Here is a 25,607-nt window from a genome sequence, read left to right as displayed (position 1 = left end):
TAGAACGTTCGCCCGATCCTGCGTCATACCAAAAGACGTTAAAGATGGCAATTGTTGTTACCCCGCCTGACGCTGCGGCATGGTATCTCTGGGTTTGCACTGCAAAACCGGCTTAACTTGTACCAGCAGATGCACCTACTCACACACGCACTCACATACACGCATGCATGCACGTCGATATAGAAGTGCAATAATCTTGAAAGCGGCGTTAACCCTATTTCTCCTCTCCACGGTAAACCATCAAACTCGAGTATAGTGCTGACAGACCAGGAGTCGTTGTACGATGATTTGATGATATTTGATAAAGACAATCAAAGAACAGAACATTGTTCAATGTACATGCTGAAAGCTATGAACTACCACTACCCTCACATACATACAAGCGTACACACACACACACACACACACACACACACACACACACACACACACACACACACACACACACACACACACACACACACACACACACACACACACACGCGCGCGCGCGCGCACATACACGCACGCACGCACGCAAACACAAACTAATATACACACAGGCACGATCGCAAGCACGCGCACATAAACCCACCCTCTCATACGCACGCACGTGCTCGCGCACACAATACACACACATACACTCTCATATAGACACGCACACCCAACTACAACCTCACCACCAGGCCAACTAAGCCCCATCATCAATACAAGGTTGCAACATAGAACAACATACGAGGGGACAATTAGCGTTGACAGTCCATGTTTCTTGCGACTGAGTAGACACCCTTAGTTACTGTTCTACACTGTTTATTGTCACGTTATACATGCATTAAAACTTTGCTTTGTCAGTGCTCGCCCGACGGTTATGTCATTCATCAACCATCTATCATTAATGAGTTATTGCGAGGGCAGTTTCTACAAGGGCGTTGTTAAAATTCGTTATCCATTGACACGCACGGTCAACACCAGACGCATACAATCAAATAATATACGCCTTATTTTTATTTACACTCTCTTCTGAATACATTGAACTATTTGCTTAAGGGGGAACAAGGCATCGATCTTTCAAACAAGGGAGACAATTGCTTTGCAGTGGTATAAATTAATGAACTATGTGTGCAGGGATACATCAACGTTAACTTGACATGATTCACTGCCTTGACATAAACAAGAGGGGTATATCTATAGAATTGTCATATGGATACTAAATGGACAAAATCATTTAATTATTAATTAGGTAAGTAGGTAACTTGTAACGCATATAAATAAGGCTTTGGGAGAGCCGCTGGTCTCAAGACTCTTGTGTTATAATAAGGGGATTGTAACCATATTCCAGCAACATCCTTCTGGGATTTCAGAAACAGGGTCCACAAATCATGTTGAGTGTTGCCATGGGTCTTCGGCCTGATGTGCAAACGCTTTATCCACTGAGCTACCTTGAGTGAAGTGTGCCAAAACATGGTCCAGTGGAGATGATGAGTGAGTGAGTTGGGTTTAACGCCGCTTTTAACACCAGAGAAAATGAACCTGTTGAGTGTCTTTCAGGATGGGTTGTCAGTGCAGAATGCTGGTAGATCATTGGCCGGATGCACAAACTGAAAAAAAGGAAACAGACTTGAAATAAACCATTTCTATCCAAGTCATCAAAAGTTATAAAAAAGTTTGTAGTTTTTCCCACGGAGAAGGCCTCAATAACAAAGCCAGGCTTCACTACATTAATTGTTTTAAAACCTGTCCATTAGTCCAGGATGTTAACTGAGGAAGATGTCTGCCCAAACCACGCATCAGTACCATCAACTTTTCGTTTGATTCTAAAACCCTAAGACATGCCCATTCATGTTTGTACTGGATTCCAAAGCCCCATACAAATCCACACAAAGTGAGGGAGAGATGTTGCTGAGTTCCTCAAATGTACCATCCGCCTTAACGCTGAAGCACAATCCATAACACAATCATGGAAGGACTATCTATATATTCACGGCCATTGTTTGAGACAAGTGGAATTAATACCATGTCCATTCTGAAAAAAGACAAGTGTTTGCTTGAAGTTTTGCAATCTGAGTAAGGAACAAGCTCAATAAGATTGTTTTCAACTTTGGACATCACTATCCAACACGATAAACTTAAGGAAATACTAATGAAATACAGACATAAACCAAAACTATTCGTATTTTACAAAAAATGTCATTGGTGGAGAAAAAACCCGTTTTGCTCAAGACGTTTGTATTTGTTATGATTATACTTATGATTAAACTCTGCACAGATAAACTTGTGGGCTATTCAGATCAATGGACTTTTTGCGGGTAAATGCTTCAAATGTCTTTCTAAAATGAGAAGTGAAAACTATAATCGACTCTAATTTGGCTTGAAGGATTATGTGTCCCTCGTGGCCAAGGGATCCCGACCATGAATATTCATACAGTCGAGACAGGTAATCACGGCAGTAATTCCTCATGGCCGGATAAGTATTGTCCTAATATATAGACATTGTATAATGCGATTGTTCCGATCGAATGCAGAGCCTTGGAAACTGCACGCAAATAGCTAAAGTAGCTAAAGCCCTGCTGATGGTGTAAATTGAAGCGGTAAATATGTATCCAGCATTTACATTCTACCGTACAAAACAAGGTTGTCGTGTCAGCTGCTCAAAGTGCTACACAGTGAAACCTCGTCTATCCGAACCCCTTTAATCCGGAAACCCCGCCTTCCGGACGATAAACGCTCAGATGTATAATCTATACATTACAGCGTACGCATGATTCGTTATAACGGACATTTGTTAAACTTGTTGATTCCAATGCGACCGATAACGTCTGGATTAACAAGGTTTCACTGCATTAATACACAGGGGCTTGTGTAAATAATACCTGTCCATCCACTTGACGTTTTCATGTAAAGAACAATCCGAAACTAGAATCCAAATTGAGCCACGCCATTGCGATCCCATCGCTGGTCCGATTAAAGGCATTTCTGTGATACTCTAGAACTATTTGTTTGTGTAAATAAAATAAGGACAGTGACCTTATGTATACATGTTGACTCATGTCTCTCTTCTTGCATCTAGTTTCCTGTCAAATAACGTTCTGCCCTACAAATTCCTTTATGCAAATAACAATTCCGTTCGTCATATGACTGACTTGTCCGATCAAATAAACCTACTCAGGCGATTAAATAGGTTTCTATATATTAATAAAGGAAAATAAATAGCTCATCAATGAACAGTTGGAAGATGTGTAGAGTTGGTTGGTTGGTTGGTTGTTTTACGCCGCACTCAGCAATATTCCAGCTATATCACGGCAGTCTGTAAATAATCGAGTCTGGACCCGACAATCCACTGATTAATATCATGAGCATCGATCAACACAATTGGGATCGAAGACATGCATCAACCAAGTCAGCGAGCCTGACCACCCGATCCCGTTAGTCACCTTTTACGACAAGCATAGTCACCTATTACTTCAAGCATGTGTTGCTGAAGACCTATTCTACCCCGGAATCTTCAAGGGTCAGATGTGTAGAGACCTTAGGCACTAAGCATTTGATATTCGGGATGGGGTCGTTTTCCATCAGGTGTTTCAAACAAGACAACACAATATTTGCTGGGGTATGCTTATGTCCTGAACAAATGTGTTGTGAATTAAATATCATTGTTCTGCTCCTCCTTTCAGACAAAAAAACATGTTTTGAAGGAGTGACCCAAAAACAATCGTGTCTCCAACAATGCTCGGCCCCTCATTCATCCAACTAACATTACTGCTAGTAGGTTACACCCAAATCTTAATGTGTTGTTGGGACCCCTCGCCCCAAATGAGGATACTTTCGGACGACTGTTTGTTCGTGACAACAAACTGTTGTTGAGGATTCAAAGATAAGGATGAGTTCTCATAGCAGGTGGTTACATCTCATCATGAGCATCAATAATTAGTTATTATTATTAGTCTTTATTATATAACATAGGTACACGATAAATCGCAAAGAACAATGAAGAACGAAGCGTGATTTATTCCACGATAAAAGATTGTTCTATCATGACGTCATTTCTTGAGATTCGAACATGCGCTCGCAACTTGATGATGTCGTAAATTGGACGACGTTATTTTTGAGTGGGAAGTGTCTAGTGAGTTGTTCCCCATAGATGTAGATGGGCAACGTAGATAAACGCAATGGCCTGACAATATGACAATCGGCATTGGGAGAAAAAGTACAGATAATAGACGTCAGAATTGTGAGATTATACGGGAAAGACCAAATGTAAATACCCCACCCCCACCCCCGTTCATAAAATGGACTTGTCCGACCTTGCCACTGTCGGATTCTATTCAGGGAGTCATCATTATTTGAATACGAGCAAATTTTTTTAAAGCGTGTACTTTTTACTAACATCCTGAAAGAGGCTGTACGTAATGTTGATATCTCAGATAAGAAATAAACGACTCGTAGTCGGTGTTTACCATACAATAAAAGACTGCTGGGATAATAAACCACTCAGGGCTCACCTCTCATGGTTTATTCTCCCTGCAATGTTTTATTGTACCATAAACAACGTCCACGAGTCGCAGAGATTGTATATTTACTATCTATCTTTAAGCAATAATGTAATAATGTAGCTTAATATAGTTCGTTCCCGACAAAAATACCGTTCCAGAGAACAAAATTGTTTTTCGAAAACAATGTTCGGGTCAAGCAAATTTGTTTTGAAAAACGTTGTTTCAATCATGGAGCTTCATATCTAGTCAATATTACACAATATTGCATTGTTGACATTTCTTTCTTTCTTTGTTGAATAACGCCGCAATATCTCAATTATAAGACGACTGCCTGTAAAAAAAGGACTAGATGGCTGATATAATGAGCAACGACCCACGCCACCGGGGTAAGATGACACGCAATCAAGCAAGTCACCGAGCCTGGTCATCGGATCCCGCTTGTCGCCTCTTACGACCAATGTTTGAACTTTCTTTTGACAATAATGACATGCTTGGAATGAAAAAAACCCACATTTTTCCATATTGTCTGTCTACAGGAGATCATGGAGAACCGGGGGACCCTGGTCCCATGGGACCGCCTGGACCACACGGAATGAAGGGAGCACATGGTGAACCCGGAACACCCGGGAGAGATGGTAAAGACGGACGCCTGGGTAAGCAATGCGTGTACCTCGAAAACACGCCGGAATGGTAATATTTAAAGTACACGCCAATGATGGCAGGTCCCATTTAGGTATGGTAGACTTGTGGTATTACTAAATAAATTAAGAAACATCATCATCTGACAATAGTCCTTATTCCAGTCCGCGAGATCTCTCGTGAGTCTGACTTGCTAATCACAAGAAACGCTTTCCGGCGAGAGCCATCACGCCCCGTCTACACACCGCTTGACTCCCACTTTGTCATAAACTGGCTGGTATTCGGGGAATGTAGACTTCGTTAATTCTTATCGGGATGTCACCATGATATATAAAACTGTTGGTACATATATGTATCTATATCACTCGAGTATGAGTATTTAGCGTGTCCTTGGTCACATGAACATCGAACAGAGCGGAAAATCCAGCATTGAACCTGCGGATCTGAAATTGCCATGCAGTCGATAACTACAGGGATGAAAGATGTGCTCGTGGGCCAGTGATGTGAACAAACCCACTGCATGCATCGAGTCGACGTGGTCGACGACAAACACGTGCATTGAGTCCCACTGCACCGTTTTCCCTTTGTGAAATCGAAAGTTATTCTTTCGTTACCTGCCGTACACGTAATGTACCAAAACGAGGTGGGTTTTTTCAAAAAGTTTATTCAGAAGCAATACGTTCCATTCCCTGCATGGGTGACAGTTGGGAATCTATTGCTGGTGTCCCCGCTGTGGTATTGTAGCGGATCTGGAAGCTCAACAGGAGATGCTTTCGGGAGATATTGGTGAACTGTAGCAAATTAATTAGTAAAACGTAATGATCATTTCTAGGTAGAAGGTAACTTTTCAAAATACAATTAGATTAGTAATATGCTGAATTAATAATCATGTAGCCCTCATTGCAACAGTTTTAACACTGCCTTTTCACCCAACTCAACATTGCTTGAATGTAATAAAATCATCACGTTTCCCACATATGCCTCCAGTTTATGCTTGCTGTGCTATGACCTAACCCTTCCTATCCCTGCACCAATAACATCTGTTCCAGGAAAACCTGGCATTCCTGGGGATGGCGGAGTGAAAGGGGAGAGGGGACTCCTAGGATTTCCTGGCAAGAAAGGCGACCCAGGTGCATGTGCCTCTCCTCACACATCACGCAATACTAACACGTCAAATAACACAGACTGACAAGGCATACAACGATCAATTTACTCGTAGGCAGATGTATCCCATGGCGCAGATCTAACGCGTGAATCGTTATTGCGTAATTCATATCATATCTATGGCGTTGTTATAAAGTATAACACAATGTATATATTTATTCTCGTAAACTGAGTTTTAATGAGTTTTATAGCATGCATCTGTGTAATGCATGGCTTCTAACAAGACAGCATACTCGAAACTGACGTTTTTACTCGGTAGCTGAAATATAACTATTTACATTCTCTCATCATAAACGATATTGCCTTCAATAATGTAAACTGATGTCTCAGAAAACGTTATAAAACAACATAAGTTTTTTTCAAGCAGGTATATGCTGTTCTTATGGAAAACAGCGTGCATTTAAATGAATAGTTCTTTTTACAGAAACAGAAAGCTACAATATCGAGTTACAAGAGTCTAAGTATGCTTTAAATATATATGAAATGGCAATATAGGACAAGCATTAGAGGATCACTTTGACCCAGACCGAGTTCAATGTGGATCATGCTCGTTTCATGTTACACTGTGGTCATGTCCAAATCACTGAAATGAGTTATGCGTAGTTATCTCCCTTTATTGTAAAGCTATCGCATGACGGCCTCAAACACCGACATCAAATGAAGACATACATCAACAGTATAGTCAACTGAAGGACGACTGGTTCATGGTGTGAACATGATCTGTTTTAGACGATAAGGCACTGATAGCATGGCTCAGGTTGTGAGTCAGGTTACCGGTTATATTTGCTTCGTTAAATACTGAGTCAGTCATCCAATCACGATCTTGTTTCTATAAAAAATAGTAGCTTTCATTTGTCGTACAACTGAAAACCGGGCCAGTCGACAACAAACCCAAGCACACTTGGCCCAATTCCATGCCTGCTGCCTCATTTGTGTTAAATAACCTTTACCGAACAGATTATGTGGGTTCAGTACAAATGGGTATGAAATCAGGGTAGGCAGGTTTGATTACACTGACAACACACTGAATACCTAGACACAGATAACTGAAGCTGAATGATTTAAGCCATCACGAATATCAAACACCCATGCATGACAACCCAGAAATATACCACGCATGTTTACTTAGACCACTGTGATATAATTACCACAATGTTAACTAACAATACTTAGAGGCAAACAAAAGTTATTGTGACTTGGACTTTTTTATTGGTAATCTTGTGAATGATTTTTTTGGATTTGAACCAGAGAAAGAGTGTGTTAAAATGGTCGAAGAATCGCTATCAAGCAGTTGTTGTTCGAATTTCACGAAATTTGCAAGAAGCAATACATATTCGCGGCAGTAAAAGTTTAACACTGATTCTGTTTGTTGTTTGTGTGTCACAATAACCTTTGCCTTTGATTATACATAAAAAATTTGTCAACACAAAGTGTACGTCCACGTTTGATGATGCTAAGAAATTAATGAAACCAACAGATATGGTTATTGGACGATGACGTATTTGTTATCATAGTTGTGTTTTGGACCTTAAGTTTTCAGCCTAGTAACGTTTTGATAACGTTTGTAATTTTTCGGTCAAATCAAATTTCCAAGTGTGTACATTCTTTTGGCCGGCAGTTAATTAAAAACGGCGAAACCTCAGTAATATGAATCCAGATATATGAACACCTATAAACTCTACCAAGGAACATTATTCGGTACCCGGGATCCATAATCCGGATTCAGGTGTTCAAGCTCGCTGACTTGTCTGATCCAGACGCGATTATTTACAGACCGCCGTCAGGTCGCTGGAATATTGCTGAGTGCTGCGTTAAACAACAAACAAACAAACAAACATAATCCGGATCTTTATTAATCAGAACGATTTCATCGAAACGATTCTGTCCGGAATAACGGGATTTCCTTCTGTACTAAAATCATTCAAATAACACTTGTTTGTTTGTGGCTAACTTCAACTATTTGGAGTTGCTGGAATCCCACATCTATCATTGCATTCGTCATTCTGCATTCCGAGCAACAATACCGGTCTCTATCTTGGCTATTTCAATCCGTTACAGTCGTATACATACTCCATTTGAGTTTCATACTTAACATCTTCATAAGCCATAAGCAGATGTAATAGATGTTGATATAAGATCGTGTTTGGTTACAAGGATCAGCTGTCATCTTTAATTTGAACAAGGACGTTGACATCTAACCGGAAAATATTACATTTGACATTTATTAATCCGGACGATTTTATCGAAACGATACTGTTCGGAATAACGTGGTTTCCTTGTATACTTAAACCATCCGAATAACATCCAACTGTCTAATGTTGATGTTTTCACGTATATTGAATTACAAGTATTCAGAGGTATACCCTTTACTTTGGTGAACGATGTCTACAAGTTTCAGTTAGCACCGATACTCTAGATCACAATACGGGACGGATCTATTCTACCAGTGCCTTTTTTCCCAGGTCCAGTCGGTCCACAAGGCCCTTCTGGATCCAGGGGCTTAACAGGGAAGGATGGCATAGACGGAATACCTGGGATACCTGGTGAGTTGTTACAAGTAATGACATAAGTGTATAAGTAATACATTCTTTATTTGCATTAACTCAACATTTAGCTGCTATCGCGAACACCTGGCATCATCACTGAGTTTAAGTGATCTATCTATATAATTTTCACCTCTTTTTTGCCTTTTACGTCCAATTGAATCTGTTTCGGCATCTCCCGTCAAGGAAAGGGCCTAAAGCCGCCGTCTAAGGCGCCCCAATTCGCTGTACAGATTGTTGGTTCGAATCTTCAATTCACACTAATAACGTTTCTAGGTTTGTCAGCACCATACCCAAAGCGGTTAACGTCTAAGACCTGCATCATTACGGGCTTTCCTCCTACATCAAGCTGACACACTGTGATTTAACTGAAATACTGTTTAAAGGGGCTTTAAACCCAACTCATTCAGTCACGAAGCAAGGAGCAATTAGTGCCACGCGCATTGTAATAGTTAATGGGACTGAGTCTACAGGTACTCGTTTGTAGTGGCTTACTTCAAATGTATGGATGCTAAGAATCTAAGTTGCTGAAATCTCACGTTTATCATTACATTCGTCATTCTGCATTTTGCATACTGGATACAACAATAGCAGTTTTAATCTTGGCTAGTTCAGTGGTATTCATACTAGTATTGAGTTTCTTCCATTCGCTTCAAGATATCAGCTTCATTAGCCAGCAGATGTAATAGTCATTGATATACAGTAGCGTTTGGTGACAAGTGTCAGCTGTCATCTTTAAGGATAGACCGTTGACATTTAACCAGAAAATGTTACATTGGACAACAGACTCTGTAGCTGCATACTAGGTCTTTGACTTGTGCAACTATTAAGTTATTGATATAGTCATATGTTAAATTAATGCATTTGTATTCAAGTAAATTCAAGTTGATGGCAAACACAGAACGAGGATTAATGTAACAGAATGGATAGTTTAAGAGAACTTATTTTTCTATATTATTAATCTTGTACACTTATTCAGGGCTAATGTTCTACATTGTTGTATGCAGGCGAACCAGGTGTAAATGGCACTGATGCGATCCCCGGTAGGCGGGGTAAAAAGGGGGACAGAGGTGAGCCGGGAAAGGATGGGGAGCGGGGAAGCGGTGGCGTCCCGGGAGTGCCCGGCCTGAAGGGCACAAAGGGGGACCAGGGCGTGAGGGGGTGGACAGGTGTGGCTGCATCATGCACATGTGAGTAACCAAATTGTATTTAATATTTACTATATATTCCACTTATTACAGGTTTTTGAATACGGCTTTAATCCTCTTTGTTGACTACCGCTTTAGTTCATCAGATACCTTGATAATTTCCATTTATACTTTCATATTACTTCTACAATATTTTCACCCTAATTTTACTCTAATGCTAGATTTTGTTTTCTATTCCTCCTGACTTGCTATACGCGCCAAAGGTTCCTAACCCTTCTACCTGACCTGCATGTTAGACTTAGCCCTGGTTAACCCCCCATATTCATGTATCCGTAGTCTATCAACTTTATCAATTCGTGCTCTTCCCCTTAACGCATGGTTTCCCTATCGGCATGTGTGCTTGCATGAATGCATGTTTGCAGGTCGAAGAGGGCGCCCTGGCCGCCAGGGCGACGCTGGACAGCCAGGGAACAGGGGATCTCCAGGTATTCTATGGATAACATACCTCACACGTGCATATAGCGTACACATTACAGTGGCAGCTAGTCCACACGTTGGTTGCCGTTTCTGAGAGAAAACCCTACTAAAGTGGGGATCGGATGGCCAGGCTCCGTGACATGTCTTCGATTATTTACTATCAACTTGAATAGTGCTTCATGGTTCTTAAACGACATTCGCTCACTCGCTGAGATTATCAAGGGACTCTCTGTATACCAGCACATTAAGGTCTGGAAAAATCAGTTGCAAACATGATGACGAAATATCTGCATATCCAAAGTTGGTTACGACGCGTGTTAAACAAGGTAGTTACAGCAGCTGTCGCCACAGGGTCGCTGTAAGCAAGATCCCCAGACCAGATATATAAAATACATTATATCTCCAAAATTAAAGTCGGTAGGAGCTGAAATATATCATTCTATTATTCCTTACAATATGGGGTTGAAAACGTTCTTAAGTTATGCAAAACTAACGTGCCACAACGCAACAATTCATTATGTATTAGCCACAACATGGACGTCACTGAATACGCACAACGTGTATCTGCCACGATGTCTCTTCCTCACCAAAGGTCACCGGGAATAGATGCAAACTCGTGGCAAAAACATCAACTAAACGAGTATATCATGTGTATCATGTACATGCATAAGGGTAGGCGGTTGAGCCTTCCTTACTGCTTACAGAAAACGCGTAAACCAGATTCGGATGTCATAATGATTCATTTATAGAGCATTTCCATGAACGTTATTATAAATAATAAATACATTTAGAGCATGGCCTCTGTCACGTTACCTCACTGTCAAAGACACAATTGTGATAATAGCAAAAACAAAGAAAAATGGTTTGTGATCTCATATAAGATACACAGCTAATGTACATGATTAAAATGCGCGGTTGAATTGGTGCCCTGTATCGTCATGCTTCTTAAGAAAGCCGATTAAAATATGTGGGTTTGTGATGCAATTTGATTGACTGTTTGTGTGTAATCGTGTCGCGTCACTGGTTTGATTATCTACAGGCCACCGTGGTATATGAAGTATATTGCCAAAATCCACTTTCTCACGTCTGTGAAGTTACGGTCACTATTTATGAAGTACTGTTGAGTAAAATTCGTAACAAACATGACATCGTTAAAGGACTCGAGTTCTGTTTTAGGCCAAGGTCAATAGAGATTACATCCTAACGGATGGTGTTATTCTCATCCCTATTGATTTCGTTCACCTCATTACACTGCTGACCTTATTCAGTTGCCTCAACCATCAATTGTGCTATATCCAGTTAATATGGAAAAGTCAAGGTCATAAGTGTTATATTTCTGTAATTTAAGTACTTTAAGGGAGAGTTTTGACTGTGTCTAAATATTCTTTTTGATTCACACATTTCTGGTAATAACAATGTCAACTCGATAACGATATATTGAGTTATCGAAAATTACGAAAATCTCTCGTGCAGTGAGTATTTGTATCTTAGGGCCTGTACAAAACAGTTTCACCCCTCAATGTACGCAAGTAAATAATTACACTTTATACAACGGTGCCATCAGCCTTGAAGCATTGATTAATTTTTTCTCGGACTTCATGCACCTCGAGATTTAATGAATACACTTTATACAACAGGCCTATCATCGAACTTCAAGCACCTCCGGATTTCAAAAGGGACGCTCGAGCTTCATGCAACTTCAGTTTTAATAAAATTAATACACTTCATACAAAAGGGCGCTCTAATTTCGTGCACTTTCATATATAAATAATAATATATACATTTTATGCTAAAGAATCACCCAAGCCTCATGCATCTGAAGATTTAATTAATATACAACAGGGTTGCCCGAGCTTCACGCACCTCGCACCTCGAGATGGAATAAATACACTTTATACAACAGGGCCATCCGAGCATCAAGCACCTCGAGATTTCATGAATACACTTTATACAACAGGGCTACCCGAGCATCAAGCACCTCGAGATTTGATAAATACACTTCATACAACAGGGCTACCCGAGCATCAAGCACCTCGAGATTTGATAAATACACTTCATACAAGAGGGCTACCCGAGCTTCACTCACCTCGGGATTTGATAAATACACTTTATACAACAGGGACACCCAAGCATCAAGCACCTCGAGATTGAATAAATACACTTCATACAACAGGGCCACCCGAGCTTCACGCACCTCGAGATTTAATAAATACACTTTATACAACTGAGTTACCCGAGCATCAAGCACCTCGAGATTTTATAAATACACTTTATACAACAGGGACACCCAAGCATCAAGCACCTCGAGATTGAATAAATACACTTTATACAACAGGGACACCCAAGCATCAAGCACCTCGAGATTGAATAAATACACTTCATACAACAGGGCCACCCGAGCTTCACTCACCTCGGGATTTGATAAATACACTTTATACAACAGGGACACCCAAGCATCAAGCACCTCGAGATTGAATAAATACACTTCATACAACAGGGCCACCCAAGCATCAATCTCCTCGAGATTTAATAAATACACTTTATACAACTGAGTTACCCGAGCATCAAGCACCTCGAGATTTTATAAATACACTTTATACAACTGAGTTACCCGAGCTTCACGCACCTCGAGATTTGATAAATACACTTCATGCAAAAGAATCCCTCGAGCTTCACGCCTTTCGAGATTTAATAAATACGCTTTAGACAACAGGGTCGCTCGAGCTTCAAGCACCTCGAAACTTAATGAGTACATTTTATAGAACAGGTACCCGAGCTTCACGCAGCTCCGGATTTAATTAATACACTTTATACAACAGGGTCGCTCCAGCTTCAGGCACTTCGAGATTTATAATAAAGCACAGGTCTTAGATTCGTTGACAGTGAACGACAGGGTTTGGCTAGCTGGAATGTCACTCAAAATTTATCACTTAGAGAAGTTTGGATAAACAAGGTTTTATTATACTTGCCTTTCATGGTTGAATAAGCAGCGAAGCACGATCACAATTCAAAAACATGTTAACTGCTACTTACCGATAACATCCATGCAAGCATCATATATGGAAGGTGTGATTGATGTATTTCTGAAAACCTGTTATACGAGACTTTGGAAACATACAAATGTTTTCAACATATGATGAACAACAAATTTAAATGTCAGAGTTTTATCGCAATCTGTTCACTGGTGCATTATGTGTTATGCATTGCCTAGATTAAATATACCTTTAGTTCAAGGAATGTTGCAAGACTTTACTTGAAAAAACAATATCAAATTAATGATGGATTTAAGGAAATAGTTGATGGTCACATGGTGTGATTGACCTAGTAGATTTTCTGGAAGTGGTGGTATTCCCTTCCTTTCTTCGTGCACCCATCGTTTTGATAAATACGTCATCTCTTTTCGTCAAGGGTGTGTCATAATTTTAATCCTTAGACCGAATAATATACCGTGTATACAGCTAACTCTCTGTGTTTACCTTTGCAGGTGAGAAGGGGAGCCCTGGTCAAATGGGTTAGTGTTTTTCATTGACAGCAAATGTTTAATCATATGAACCTTTCACAATGTGTCTGAGATTTTACATTACATCGACACTCTGACATGTGAGATAAAGCTAATGCAGTTTCAAATTCATAAAATTAAAGTAATTTTCTCTTCCATGTGATAGTGTCCTTTTGTGATTACATACTTATCTATGCATGTCTGAATGTTAAATCCACATATATCTTGCAGGACCAATGGGCCCAAAGGGATTTAAAGGAAGCCGTGGCAATGATGGTATATGTCCAGGTGAGATGCTTAATTATGTTTTGTAACAAAACTTAAAATATTATTTTACAATTTGCAGCCCTGTGAAAAAGGAAAACTTTAAGTTTGGTCGGAAATATTTCATAATGTCAACGACGCAATCATTAAAATCCAGTGATTATTCATCAATTGTCTTCTTCCAAGTGGCTCGAAATATGTTAAATTCTTCTGGCACATACCATGAGCAAAATAAACCAATCAAAGTCACAAGATACTACAATCACATAAAATGCTTGTGGCTGGATTTTATAGTCAAATCTCAGATATATGCATTTGATCTTGATATATCTACAGGCATGTATCTGAGCAAATTCTACTATTCAAATGTCAATTGCATTTGTGTCAAAGGTCAATGTGACATTTGAGGCATTTGTGAAAAGATGTATCGTACGTACGTTTTAGTGTGTTTGTTTTTGTTTGTTTGTTGTTTAACGCCGCACTCAGCAATATTCCAGCTATATGACGGCGGTCTGTAAATAATCGAGTCTGGAACAGACAATCTAGTGATTGACAACATGAGCATCGATCAACGCAATTGGGATCGATGACATGCATCAACCAAGTCAGCGAGCCAGACCACCCGATCCCGTTAGTCGCCTCTTACGACAGGCATAGTCGGCTTTTACTGCAAGCATGGTACGTTCTATTGAATAGGGCGCAACAATTATTGACATGAGAGGATATCCCACATGGACACTGGAGATTTTGGCAGATGCCATGGAAAAGTGTGTCAGTGTCACGAGACATTAATATATTATCTCTAGTTTGTGATTACACTTTCTCAAAAGTAAGTAGTGCATTTGTCATCTGACTTGCTACAAACATACCCTTTCTAGGATCGGGCCTGCTTTGTGAAGTTAAAAGTAAAACATTAGCGTTCAGACATTAGTCCCTGCGGCTTGATTCAGTTACCCCCAGAAGCATGGAACGTGGTTGTATTAGTCATTGTCAGCTACTTTCACTTGTACAAAGGCACAATCTTTGAGTATTGATACATTTTTTGATCATATATCATATTAAAAGTGGTTTGTATGTAAACTTTGGACTTTGGATAAATGTTACCTATGTAAATAGGATGTGACATGAGGACCATTGGACTAAGTTATTGTTGCATTGGTTGCAGTGGAAATTGTAGTTTTTAACTGGAAGTGCATGGTGGCACGTAAAGGTTATAGAGGATGAGTGGAAACGGCGGCGAAAGGGCTGTTTTACTTCTGGAAGCACCTGCAGACACCTCTTTTTGATATTGCAGCGTATGTGCTATATTGAGTCCAGGCATTTCCTAGTTGCAGTTATGAATCTAAATAATGCTCAGAAAATACACAGGTTTGCTTATAAGCAATAGCGACGCCTTGACTGATTTTTGTTACATTATTTTACGTTATTGTGCATTACATACCAAAACTGCGTTTATCTTTTTTTCAGCCCGATGCAGTGGCAAATCAACTACATCGGCGACAACGTTAGGTGAGAATAATTATATCATCACGCTCTTCTTCAATATGTGTGTATGCTGATAACTGTGTTAGAAGTTGGAACGAAAAGAAGAATCGGAAGTTTAGTATTAGAAAAGGCAGGTGGAAAGCAGAGGACCAGTATTTATACTACCTGGGGCAGTTTCACAGAGTAAAAATTAGCGGAAGTGATATGAAGCATTAGTGAGTGTGTGATTTGGGTTTTCACAGTTACGTCACGGCATGTCCGCATAACATGGTTTGAAAGCCCGAAGAGACGCATACTCTGGTGATATGCAGAACTAGTATGGTGCTGACAGACGAAGTTAATAATGGAGGCAGTCCCGATATTCGAACAAGCGATCAGCTTATTTTAATCACGACTGCTGCAATGAACTCGGAACAACATGTGCCGCTATGCCCTTTAGACATCCATGCTCATATTTCATATAAAATTACTTGACAATGTAATTCTATCAACACAGTACCAACGAGAACCCATTTTACCATTTTATGTACTGGTTTATGGTCATCGGGTTAATAATTCCATAGCAAGATATGTTTACAGCCACCAGCTCATGTTGCTAACGTCACTGTCATCTCGATAGAATGCTATCACTTACACTTCATCATACCTATATCCTTCGTGATGCTCGTATTAAAACCTCTGCCAATCATATATATATCAGCAACAACAACGACCACAACGCCTATCCCATCATTGCCACCAAGGAAAAGTAGTGAGTACTTCCCTTCAGATGCTTAATTAACTAGCATGTGTATGTCTCCAAACTAACAGCATCCAAATTCGATATTAACTCCACACTGAGTATCCAGCAAATAAATATGAGACATGATTGGATCATGTTAGTCTAGAAGGTCAATGCTCTGTTTCACAAAGGGGTCGTAACGCTACGAATCTTGTAATTCATATACCTCAACACTGACTTGACACTGAGACTATGGTCTGTGTATGAAACGGTGCCATGATAAGAAGGACATGCTTAGCATTTTCGCGAACAGTTTGTGTCATCACTGATTTTCAGTGATCCATTGATAAAATTGTCACCGCAGTGGAATCCTTTTCGGCGGATAATTGATTTTCTCTGTATTATATTTGACACATTGTACCTACACGACTTGGTCAGAAACACCCCTAAGGATATTCACGAAGCACTTCAATTCAAATAAATGGGTACGATAGTAAAAAAAACACTATCATCGTAAAATGACAGAAATGACACTATGAAATGACACTTCGAAAAAAACCCAGATTGATGTGTCCTTCCATGACAAGCAACTGTCGTGCGAGGTCAAAGTCATTTTAAGTAAAGGACAACTGTATTCTTGGGTCTTGGTCCATAAATATTCCAAAGCACAAGTGTTTGGCTGAAGACATCGTGTCACATTGCATGTACCCGTGATGATGCATGATGCTGAAAGTCTTCTCGCGGACACTGGTAAGGTAATGAATAATTGAGATAATTCCAAATGTCGCCACAATTCCATAAGCCAAATTGAGCATGATCCCCGTGAGAAAATAACGTTCCATTTAGCGAGATATGAAATTTATGGTAATATTTCTTATCAGGTTCGCCCGGGTAGATAGGTTCCGATATCTGTCAATTTAGCAACCCAAATGTATACTTCCCATCGTCATGCTGTGTTTAATGATCACAATCACGGCGTACTTTGCACTATTTCACGAGTTGAACTGAAATCTGAATAAGTAGACACGGACTGTGTTACCGCATGGTTGTCTCCCTTGGGTATCCTCTATACATTACAGTTTTTCATGATCAGTTTCTGGTTTGCCTGTCGCAGGCATGTCGTCGTCACTCATATGTCAATGTAAGTCAAATATCACTTTCTCTATGGTCACATAAATGAAGACGTGATCAAAACTTTCTGTATTTCGAAATGGCACATTCAATTCTTTTTGCAATTATTGCATCCGAACGCTTCAGCGTTCACTACCGTGGCTTTCATAACATTCATGTAAAAAATACTCATACGTGATCGTGGCAGTGCATATCGATGCATCTATCATGGCGATGACCAAAAAACACCTTATGTAAGTCGGCGTCACGTCGGTGAGGACTTTAATCCCGCGTGTAGATAAGGAGAGGGAGAGACTCAACAAGGACAAGACCCGTCTGTGGGCATTGTAAATATTGTGGTATCGTGAAGAAATGAACGTTTGTTCGCGGGGGAGACCCAGAATACAACAATAGGAAGATTTGACTGGAGCACTATAACACAGCATCTTCCCAACCAGCATCACACATCCCCTGTCAGTAAATCTGTCACTGCTAATGGCTATCCTGACAGGTAGTGTAAAAGAACCAGACACAGTTATTCCATGAAGTTATTTCAATGATCACATAACCGTGCAGTGTTCTGCCTTTTGTAATCTGAACGATACATGTATGGTGTTAAACGTATGTGATCGTGCTATCGTCAGTTGAGTCATTGATAATAGCAAATCAGTTCTAAATCGGAAATAATACTGACAGGTGAGTAATGAGATTAAACATGCAGGTACTTCGAATCAATGTGGAAGCCTCGCCTACCTGCAAACAACATGACGCTGAGATTCTTGTGTAACTTGGTAGTCATGTCTGTCGTGTCTAACCCTTTCCTCAAAATACTGTGGTTGTGTTTTGCCAAAATGCGCTAAGTCTTGTATGGATTGGGGACACTACTATAACAGTTATAAATGTAATGTTTTCAGGTGCTAGATCCTCCAGAAACTCCGGTGCTACATTCCATTCAACCCGCCACCATGTGCTTCCCCATCTGCTGAGTACACTCACGTAGGACACATGTGTTGTATTATTGTTGTAGCCTACGTTAAGGCTTATGTACCCTTTTAGTTCATGTTTTGTTGGCTGAATCAACACATACACATTGTTTTCCTGAAAGAGAAGCAACACTTAATGCTTTTGTGACCCGCAGTTCTTTTCAGGACATGCAGTGAATTTTTAACTACTATTATGTACAGATTAAAATGAAAAAGAGGGTTATGTGATCCTGGCACAGTCATGCTGGTTAGGCTCATCATCAGCTCAGGGCCCTCCCCCCCCACCTCTACACGCAGCCCAGACAGCGAGCTCGAGTAGAATTTCTCCCAGGAAGCGCTGCCTAGTCAAACTCAGCAAGAACATTTCGGAGAATGTGAAGACTCCCCATTATTATTATTTATTATGAAGGAAGTGCAAGTGCCAGTGCATGTGGTAATGTGAGGGTTCGTTTTATCACCATACTAACCTCCTCCACTGATTAATAATACATTAACAACATGAATGTATAACATCCTTCTTGTCGTCTTTGCTGTTTTCTATGTCAATGCACTGCCTAACTGCGTTTTGGTTTCTATTTATTTGATAAGTGCTGAAATGAAGTTAAGTTTTGGCTATATATATATATATATATATATATATATATATATAGAGAGAGAGAGAGAGAGAGAGAGAGAGAGAGAGAGAGAGAGAGAGAGAGAGAGGTTATCACCCGAGTGTGTTTGGGGATGGTAAATATCCTGCATTAAAAATAAACATTGTATTTAGCGAGCCTTGGCGAGCTAAATACATAGTGTTTATTTCTAATACAGGATATTTACCATCCCCAAACACACAAGCGTGATAACCTCTTTATCATATGATGTCATTCTTTCGTTCTGTGCTTTAAAATCGCTTTCCCTCTCTCAAAAACATTACCGAAAGTTTTCCTTGAATGCGCGCCTTAATATTTTATTAAGTCACAGGGCAAGTGATGTGTCAGTCGGACAGTGACAGTAGCCAATATAGTTCCAACTGAAATCTGTTTCGTATACAGTGGCGAAGCAACTTATACGCAAAACAACAGTTGTTTTAAATTGCCTTTCGCGGCAATCCATCGGTCTGTCCGCTTGAGTAACTGCACTTTGTCAAAGGGAAGCTACTAACTTGGTCTATGAGACGTCACGGCCACGGTCAGACGTTCTGACAGTCGGTCTGTCCTTTTATAACGTTAAGAAGTGTAGTCAGATGTACACACAGCGACAAAACGAAACAAGGTAACAATTCAAACATATTTCGGCCGAATCCAACCATTTTGATTTGTGGAGAAGGTTTCAAGCCACAGAGGTCTACGAGCACAGATATGGCTACTGATCCCGCTTGGCTAGGCCTCGTGCCCTCGCAAAATTGTTTCGAAATTTATATCTCGAAAGTTGCCAAAACTTATAAAATGCCTTAGCTACGTCACAGTTAGACACTGATTTTCAGTATATTAGACTGTTCGTTTGATAATGATAGCAATTATCCCTGTAGTTTATCCAGATTCACGATGGTTAATTCTGACTCGATCGCCGAATGACGAGGGCGACGACATGTTTGTTTATAAACAATGAAAGTAGTTCTACTTGACCTTTGATATTTGCATCTCTATCCGCATATGACCCCAACGGATATCGTTTTTATCCGTTGGCTTTATCCTGCCGAGAAACCTACCCATTATATGATAAATATATATATATATATGTATTTGCACTTAAATGTATAACATGCACTTAGTGCTTAGATGAGTTGATTGAAATCTTGGAAAGATTTCGAAAATATTTGTCTTTGCTTGATTGTTTGAATATATATATGTAATATTTATCGTTTTTCACCATATCAAACACTGGATTGTCTGGTCCTAAATCGATTATATACATGTAGCTGGAAAACACACACACACACACGAACACGCACACACACGCACACGCACACACACACGCACAAGTACACGTGCACATACACACAAATAAATTATTTATTTGGAAGTGCAAGAGAATTTCGAAAACAAGCCACGTTAACGTCACAGTGTGTTTCGATATAAGACAACAATGACGTGTTTTGTCGGAAGCTAACACCATCTTAAACTTATCATCTCTCCGAGGAACGTGTCCACTAGCCTATATCAAAGTCTAGTTTTCACACTTGCCATTACAAGCCTACTTAACTTGGTCGATCCCCATGTAGAGCACGTCTTGTGCCCCTTGCGATGAAAACGCATTATCAAGTCAGAGCTCTGTTTTTATTTCGAATGGCTTCAAGGTGACGACTAACATAAATAGGATAGCAGACGACCTGGTCGATCAGATAACGAAAAGATTCAAGATTTAATCCATGACAGATATACAAAATGACAGATTACTACAGTAAAGATACTTATTGATTCGCTCTTACAAGCTCACGGAGTAAACAGTATCAAGCGTTAGTATAAGCGTTCAGTCGTTCGAGTTGAAACACAATGAAGTTTGAACTCAAATATATTTAATGCACTAAGTGTTTGGCCGAGTTAATTGAAATCTTGGAAAGACTTCGAAAATATTGTCTTTGCTAAATTGTTCGAATAAGCGGAACCCGGATGCTGATTTTGCAAATCGTTCTCTGATTGGGACTTTCGATATGTGCGATAGTCCACTCCCAAGCAAATCTGTTTCAGCACATAAAAGTAGGCTTGAAATGACAAGGTCGAAAAACTAGACTTAGAAAGGGCTGGTGGACATATCGACTTAATCGAGTTCGAAATAATGGGATTTCACTATGACTTTGTTTCGAATTTCGAAAAATGCTCGGCTATTACGGACTATGGTGATAGAGTTTGGTAACGAAGTGATATTTCAATGGTAAATTTGATCAACATGTTTTGTTCAAGATGCGTATATGCAAGTGTTTTGATTAAAAGTTAAACATATTTTGCAATATGATACATAAGATTTTATTCATATAATTTCCTGAACCATAATCCGATACCCTTAAAAATGATTACATTTGGTAATGTAACCTACATAATGAAGTATTGGTTCAAAGGAACTCTTCTTTTGTTTCTTTCAGGTTGTTCATTGCGAGTAATTGGTAAACCTTTGTTCAAATCAAACAAAGCCCACGAATGGGGTGCTTGGATGTATGACACCGCCCCGACTACCCCAGCTGATGCAAACGCCATATGGGTTACGTATAATTACACCGGGAACAAGGTATACAAATACCAGAATGATCATGAATTTCGGAATAGTAATCCTATGGACATCGCCGACTTGGGAATAACCAGGTTCTTTGGTACAGGCCACGTGGTGTATAGAGGCTACTTATACTACCATGTAAGAGGTGGAAACCAAATCGTCAAGTTTGACCTTGGACAGAAAATTATAAAAGAACTCGGGTCAATCAAATTCTCTGCACACTCACATGAAATGTATTTATATTCCTCCAAGCGGAATTATTACGATTTTGCTGTTGACAAAAATGGACTGTGGGTTGTGTATGGACAGGACGCTGATGATTCTTTGGTTCATATTGCAATGCTTAACCCCAATACACTGAAAATAATAAAATCAATCAATGTGGGTGTGCGGTCAGGTTACTATGGTAACAGTTTTGTGATATGTGGTGTTTTGTACTTTATACGAGATACAAGCGTAACCATCACGAAGATTGTTTATGCGTTTGACATGTACAAAGAAAAGGGGAAGAACGCTGATGTACGTTTTATAAACCCATACAGACATAATAACATGGTGTCCTTCAACCCGCAACGTCAACGCATTTACTGCTGGGACAATGGCAAACAGTTGGAATACCCAATGTTGCTAAGATGAACCTACGCAATGTCATTGCAGCAGGCGATGGGATCGTCCACATATGACTGTCAACTTGCCGACAGCATTTCATATCTGTGAACATGTCAACAGTCACCTCTGGGTCGAATTATATCAGAAATATAATCACCGTTGCATTTTGCCAAAGTAAGCATGATAATAATAATAGTAATAAAACATGAGGCATGATGAGTGTACTACACAGATGTGTGTGTATATGTGGTTTCATGGTGTCGCCAAAGACCATTACCCTAATCATATTATTATGAACTATTGAAGGGGAAGGGAATTTGGAAATGAATCACAAACTCATTGCTGTTTTCATGCCTGCATGGCTTTTTATTCAATACAGGCTTATTATTGTGGATCCGTCATGGGTACATTAAATGCCTTGTATATTCAGTGAAAGATGTGAAACACTTAGCCGAGGCGGAATTGGAAATGACTTTGTGTGATGGCTTGGTCAGAATGGTGCATTGCATTAATGCATACAGAATGTATTTCGGGTGTGTTTAACATGTATTAAGCGTTATGTAGAACAGTGAGCGTATTTCGTCATACACGGCACAGTAGTACCGTTAAGGTGTATTATCGAAATTCCCTTTTTCAGCTATTCATCTATTCGTTTTCATCACCTTTTGGGACAATCATTCGTTTGTTATCAGCTAGGAAAGTACAACATGATTCCATGCTATGCATGTTATGCGACCTAATAAGTGTATAATGTTGAAGTATCGGCATATGCAAATTGTGTCTTATCTCAGTGCAATCCATTATCGTATTATCAGATTACCATGTCATTGTGCTCAGATGCATTAGGAATATTAGGATGATGTTATGCACACTATTATTTTAAGGTACATTTGTTTGTTTCACATTGTGTGTTGATTGCAGTGATCGAGATGGTGATATCTTTCTTTCCACACAGTACTAAACCCCGCTAATCCGGACTGTATTTTCCCATTGTCCGGATTGCCAAATGTCCTTAAGTATGGAGCCCTTTTCCTATGAGGGGTGAGGTGAAATGGGGCTTAACGTCGCGTGCAAGATTATTGCACCTGTATCATCTTGCATGCGCAAGAGAGAGAGAGAGAGAAAGACAGAGAGACAGAGAGGTTTATGTGTACGTGTGTGATTGTGTAAGTGTGTCTGTGTGTGTCTGCTTGTACTAACCCGGACTAATGCTGGTTATTTAGTGCTAGCCCACTGAAATACCATGCCGGAGTGTAACATGGATGCCCCCCTCGGCCCCAGTCCTTAATACTCTTAATGTCGAGCGCCAGGAAAGGTAACAACGAGTTCCATTTTAACGTCTTTGGTATGATGCGACAGGGAATCAAGTCACAGAACTGTCTCTATGTATATATGCAGACATTTCCACAGCCATTGACACTAATCGTCGGCAATGTTGGGTTTCCGGATTACTGGGGATTCGTCTGAAAGAAGTATAACGATCCAAATTGTACATGCTTTGAATGACTGAAATATTTGCAACATAGATATCCTTTGTTGTTTTCATACCCAGTCATTATGTGCGGTTCTTTTCTACACAATCCTTGTTTGTTTGTATGTATAACAATGAATTTATATTACTGTTTGTAGCATGCGGGTTTGCTTTATAGACCCTCTTGGTATGCTAGAACAACGATCTATTTCTGTCACCGCGTGGAATTGTGTACGTTAACGTTGTCTTCAGTATCCCATGTCGAGTTGTTACATGTTAACAAGGTGATGAAAACATTGTGATAAATACAGCTGAGGGTTGTGATGCTTACTTGCGTGTGAGAGCTAATGAAATATAGTTGTGTTTACATGTTTAGAACCCCTGTGTATATGTATGTCTATCCTTGTGTATAATACACTAACTACGAATTTATGTCAAGTGTCACATCGGTACTTCCTTGTGTAGGTAATAAGTAAATTTACCTCATCTTTTGAATTGAGTGTAGATTTGATGGACATGATAAATTATATCTGGTGCGAACGCCTCTGCAGAAAATTGGAAAATGAAATTTAGCGTTTTTTCAAGGGTTGAGTTAAGGACCGGTGTCCCTTCTTGCAAGGGTGTAGTTATTGACTAAGGGTCACTTTTGCTAGGGTTTAATAATGGAGTAAGGGTCACTTTTGCTTGGGTTTAGGTATGGTTTAAGGGTCACTTTTGCTAGGGTTTAGTTATGGACTAAGGGTCACTCTTGCTAGGGTTTAGTTATGGACTAAGGGTCATTGTTGCTAGGGTTTAGTTAAGGACCGGTGTTCGCCCTTGCTAGGCTTTACAATGCAGTTGTAGTTATGGACTAAGGGTCACTCTTGCTAGGGTTTAGTTATGGACTAAGGCTCAACCTTGCTTGGGTTAAGGTTTGGACTAAGGGTCACTCTTGCTACGGATTAATCATTGGTCAGGGTTTCTTCGTTGCTGTGGTTTGATTATGGACCGGTATTCTCTCTTGCTGGGGTTTAGTAACTGACTAAGGGTCACTCTTGCGAGGGTTTAGTTATGGACAAAGGATCACTCTTGCTAGGGTTTAGTTATGGACTAAGGGTCACTCTTGCTAGGGTTTAGGTGTGAACTAAGGGTCACTCTTGCTACGGATTAATTATTGGTCAGGGTTTCTTCGTTGCTGGGGTTTGATTATGGACCGGTATTCTCTCTTGCTGGGGTTTAGTTATGGACTAAAGGTCACTCTTGCTATGGTTTAGTTATGGACTAAGGGTCACTCTTGCTAGGGTTTAGGTAGGTTTAAGGGTCACTTTTGCTAGGGTTTAGGTATGGACTAAGGGTCATTGTTGCTAGGGTTTAGGTATGGTTTCAGGGTCACATTTGCTAGGGTTTAGTTATGGACTAAGGATCATTGTTGCTAGGGTTTAGTTAAGGACCGGTGTTCGCCCTTGCTAGTCTTTACAATGTAGTTGTAGTTATGGACTAAGGGTCACTTTTGCTAGGGTTTAGTTATGGACTAAGGGTCAACCTTGCTTGGGTTTAGGAATGGACTAAGGGTCACTATTGCTACGGATTAATCATTGGTCAGGGTTTCTTCGTTGCTGTGGTTTGATTATGGACAGGTATTCTCTCTTGCTGGGGTTTAGTAATTGACTAAAGGTCACTCTTGCTAGGGTTTAGGTATGGTTTAAAGGTCACTTTTGCTAGGGTTTAGTTATGGACTAAGGGTCACTCTTGCGAGGGTTTAGTTATGGACTAAGGGTCAGTCTTGCAAGGGTTTAGGTATGGTTTAAGGGTCACTTTTGCTAGGGTTTAGTTATGGACTAAGGGTCACTCTTGCTA

At 40.0% G+C, this 25,607-nt stretch overlaps 1 protein-coding gene across 1 annotated transcript in view; it reads left to right on the top strand.

The window, feature by feature from the left end:
- The window catches only part of LOC139479836 (gliomedin-like), a 53,948-nt gene extending 28,833 nt beyond the window's left edge, over window positions 1-25,115 (top strand). Inside the window, exons 6-14 of the mRNA XM_071262733.1 lie at window positions 5,006-5,122; window positions 6,158-6,238; window positions 8,735-8,815; window positions 9,823-10,005; window positions 13,925-13,951; window positions 14,171-14,227; window positions 15,671-15,712; window positions 16,389-16,439; window positions 21,564-25,115. Coding sequence (XP_071118834.1) covers window positions 5,006-5,122; window positions 6,158-6,238; window positions 8,735-8,815; window positions 9,823-10,005; window positions 13,925-13,951; window positions 14,171-14,227; window positions 15,671-15,712; window positions 16,389-16,439; window positions 21,564-22,327 — 1,403 coding nt within the window. The 3' untranslated portion in view covers window positions 22,328-25,115. The remainder of the gene's footprint in view (window positions 1-5,005; window positions 5,123-6,157; window positions 6,239-8,734; window positions 8,816-9,822; window positions 10,006-13,924; window positions 13,952-14,170; window positions 14,228-15,670; window positions 15,713-16,388; window positions 16,440-21,563) is intronic.
- Window positions 25,116-25,607: the final 492 nt, after the last annotated feature.

The sequence above is a fragment of the Haliotis cracherodii genome, unplaced genomic scaffold, assembly GCF_022045235.1.
Source record: "Haliotis cracherodii isolate W230 unplaced genomic scaffold, xgHalCrac1.p SCAF_1, whole genome shotgun sequence".
Taxonomy (NCBI): Eukaryota; Metazoa; Mollusca; class Gastropoda; order Lepetellida; family Haliotidae; genus Haliotis; species Haliotis cracherodii.
This window is presented reverse-complemented; position numbering and strand designations above follow the sequence as displayed.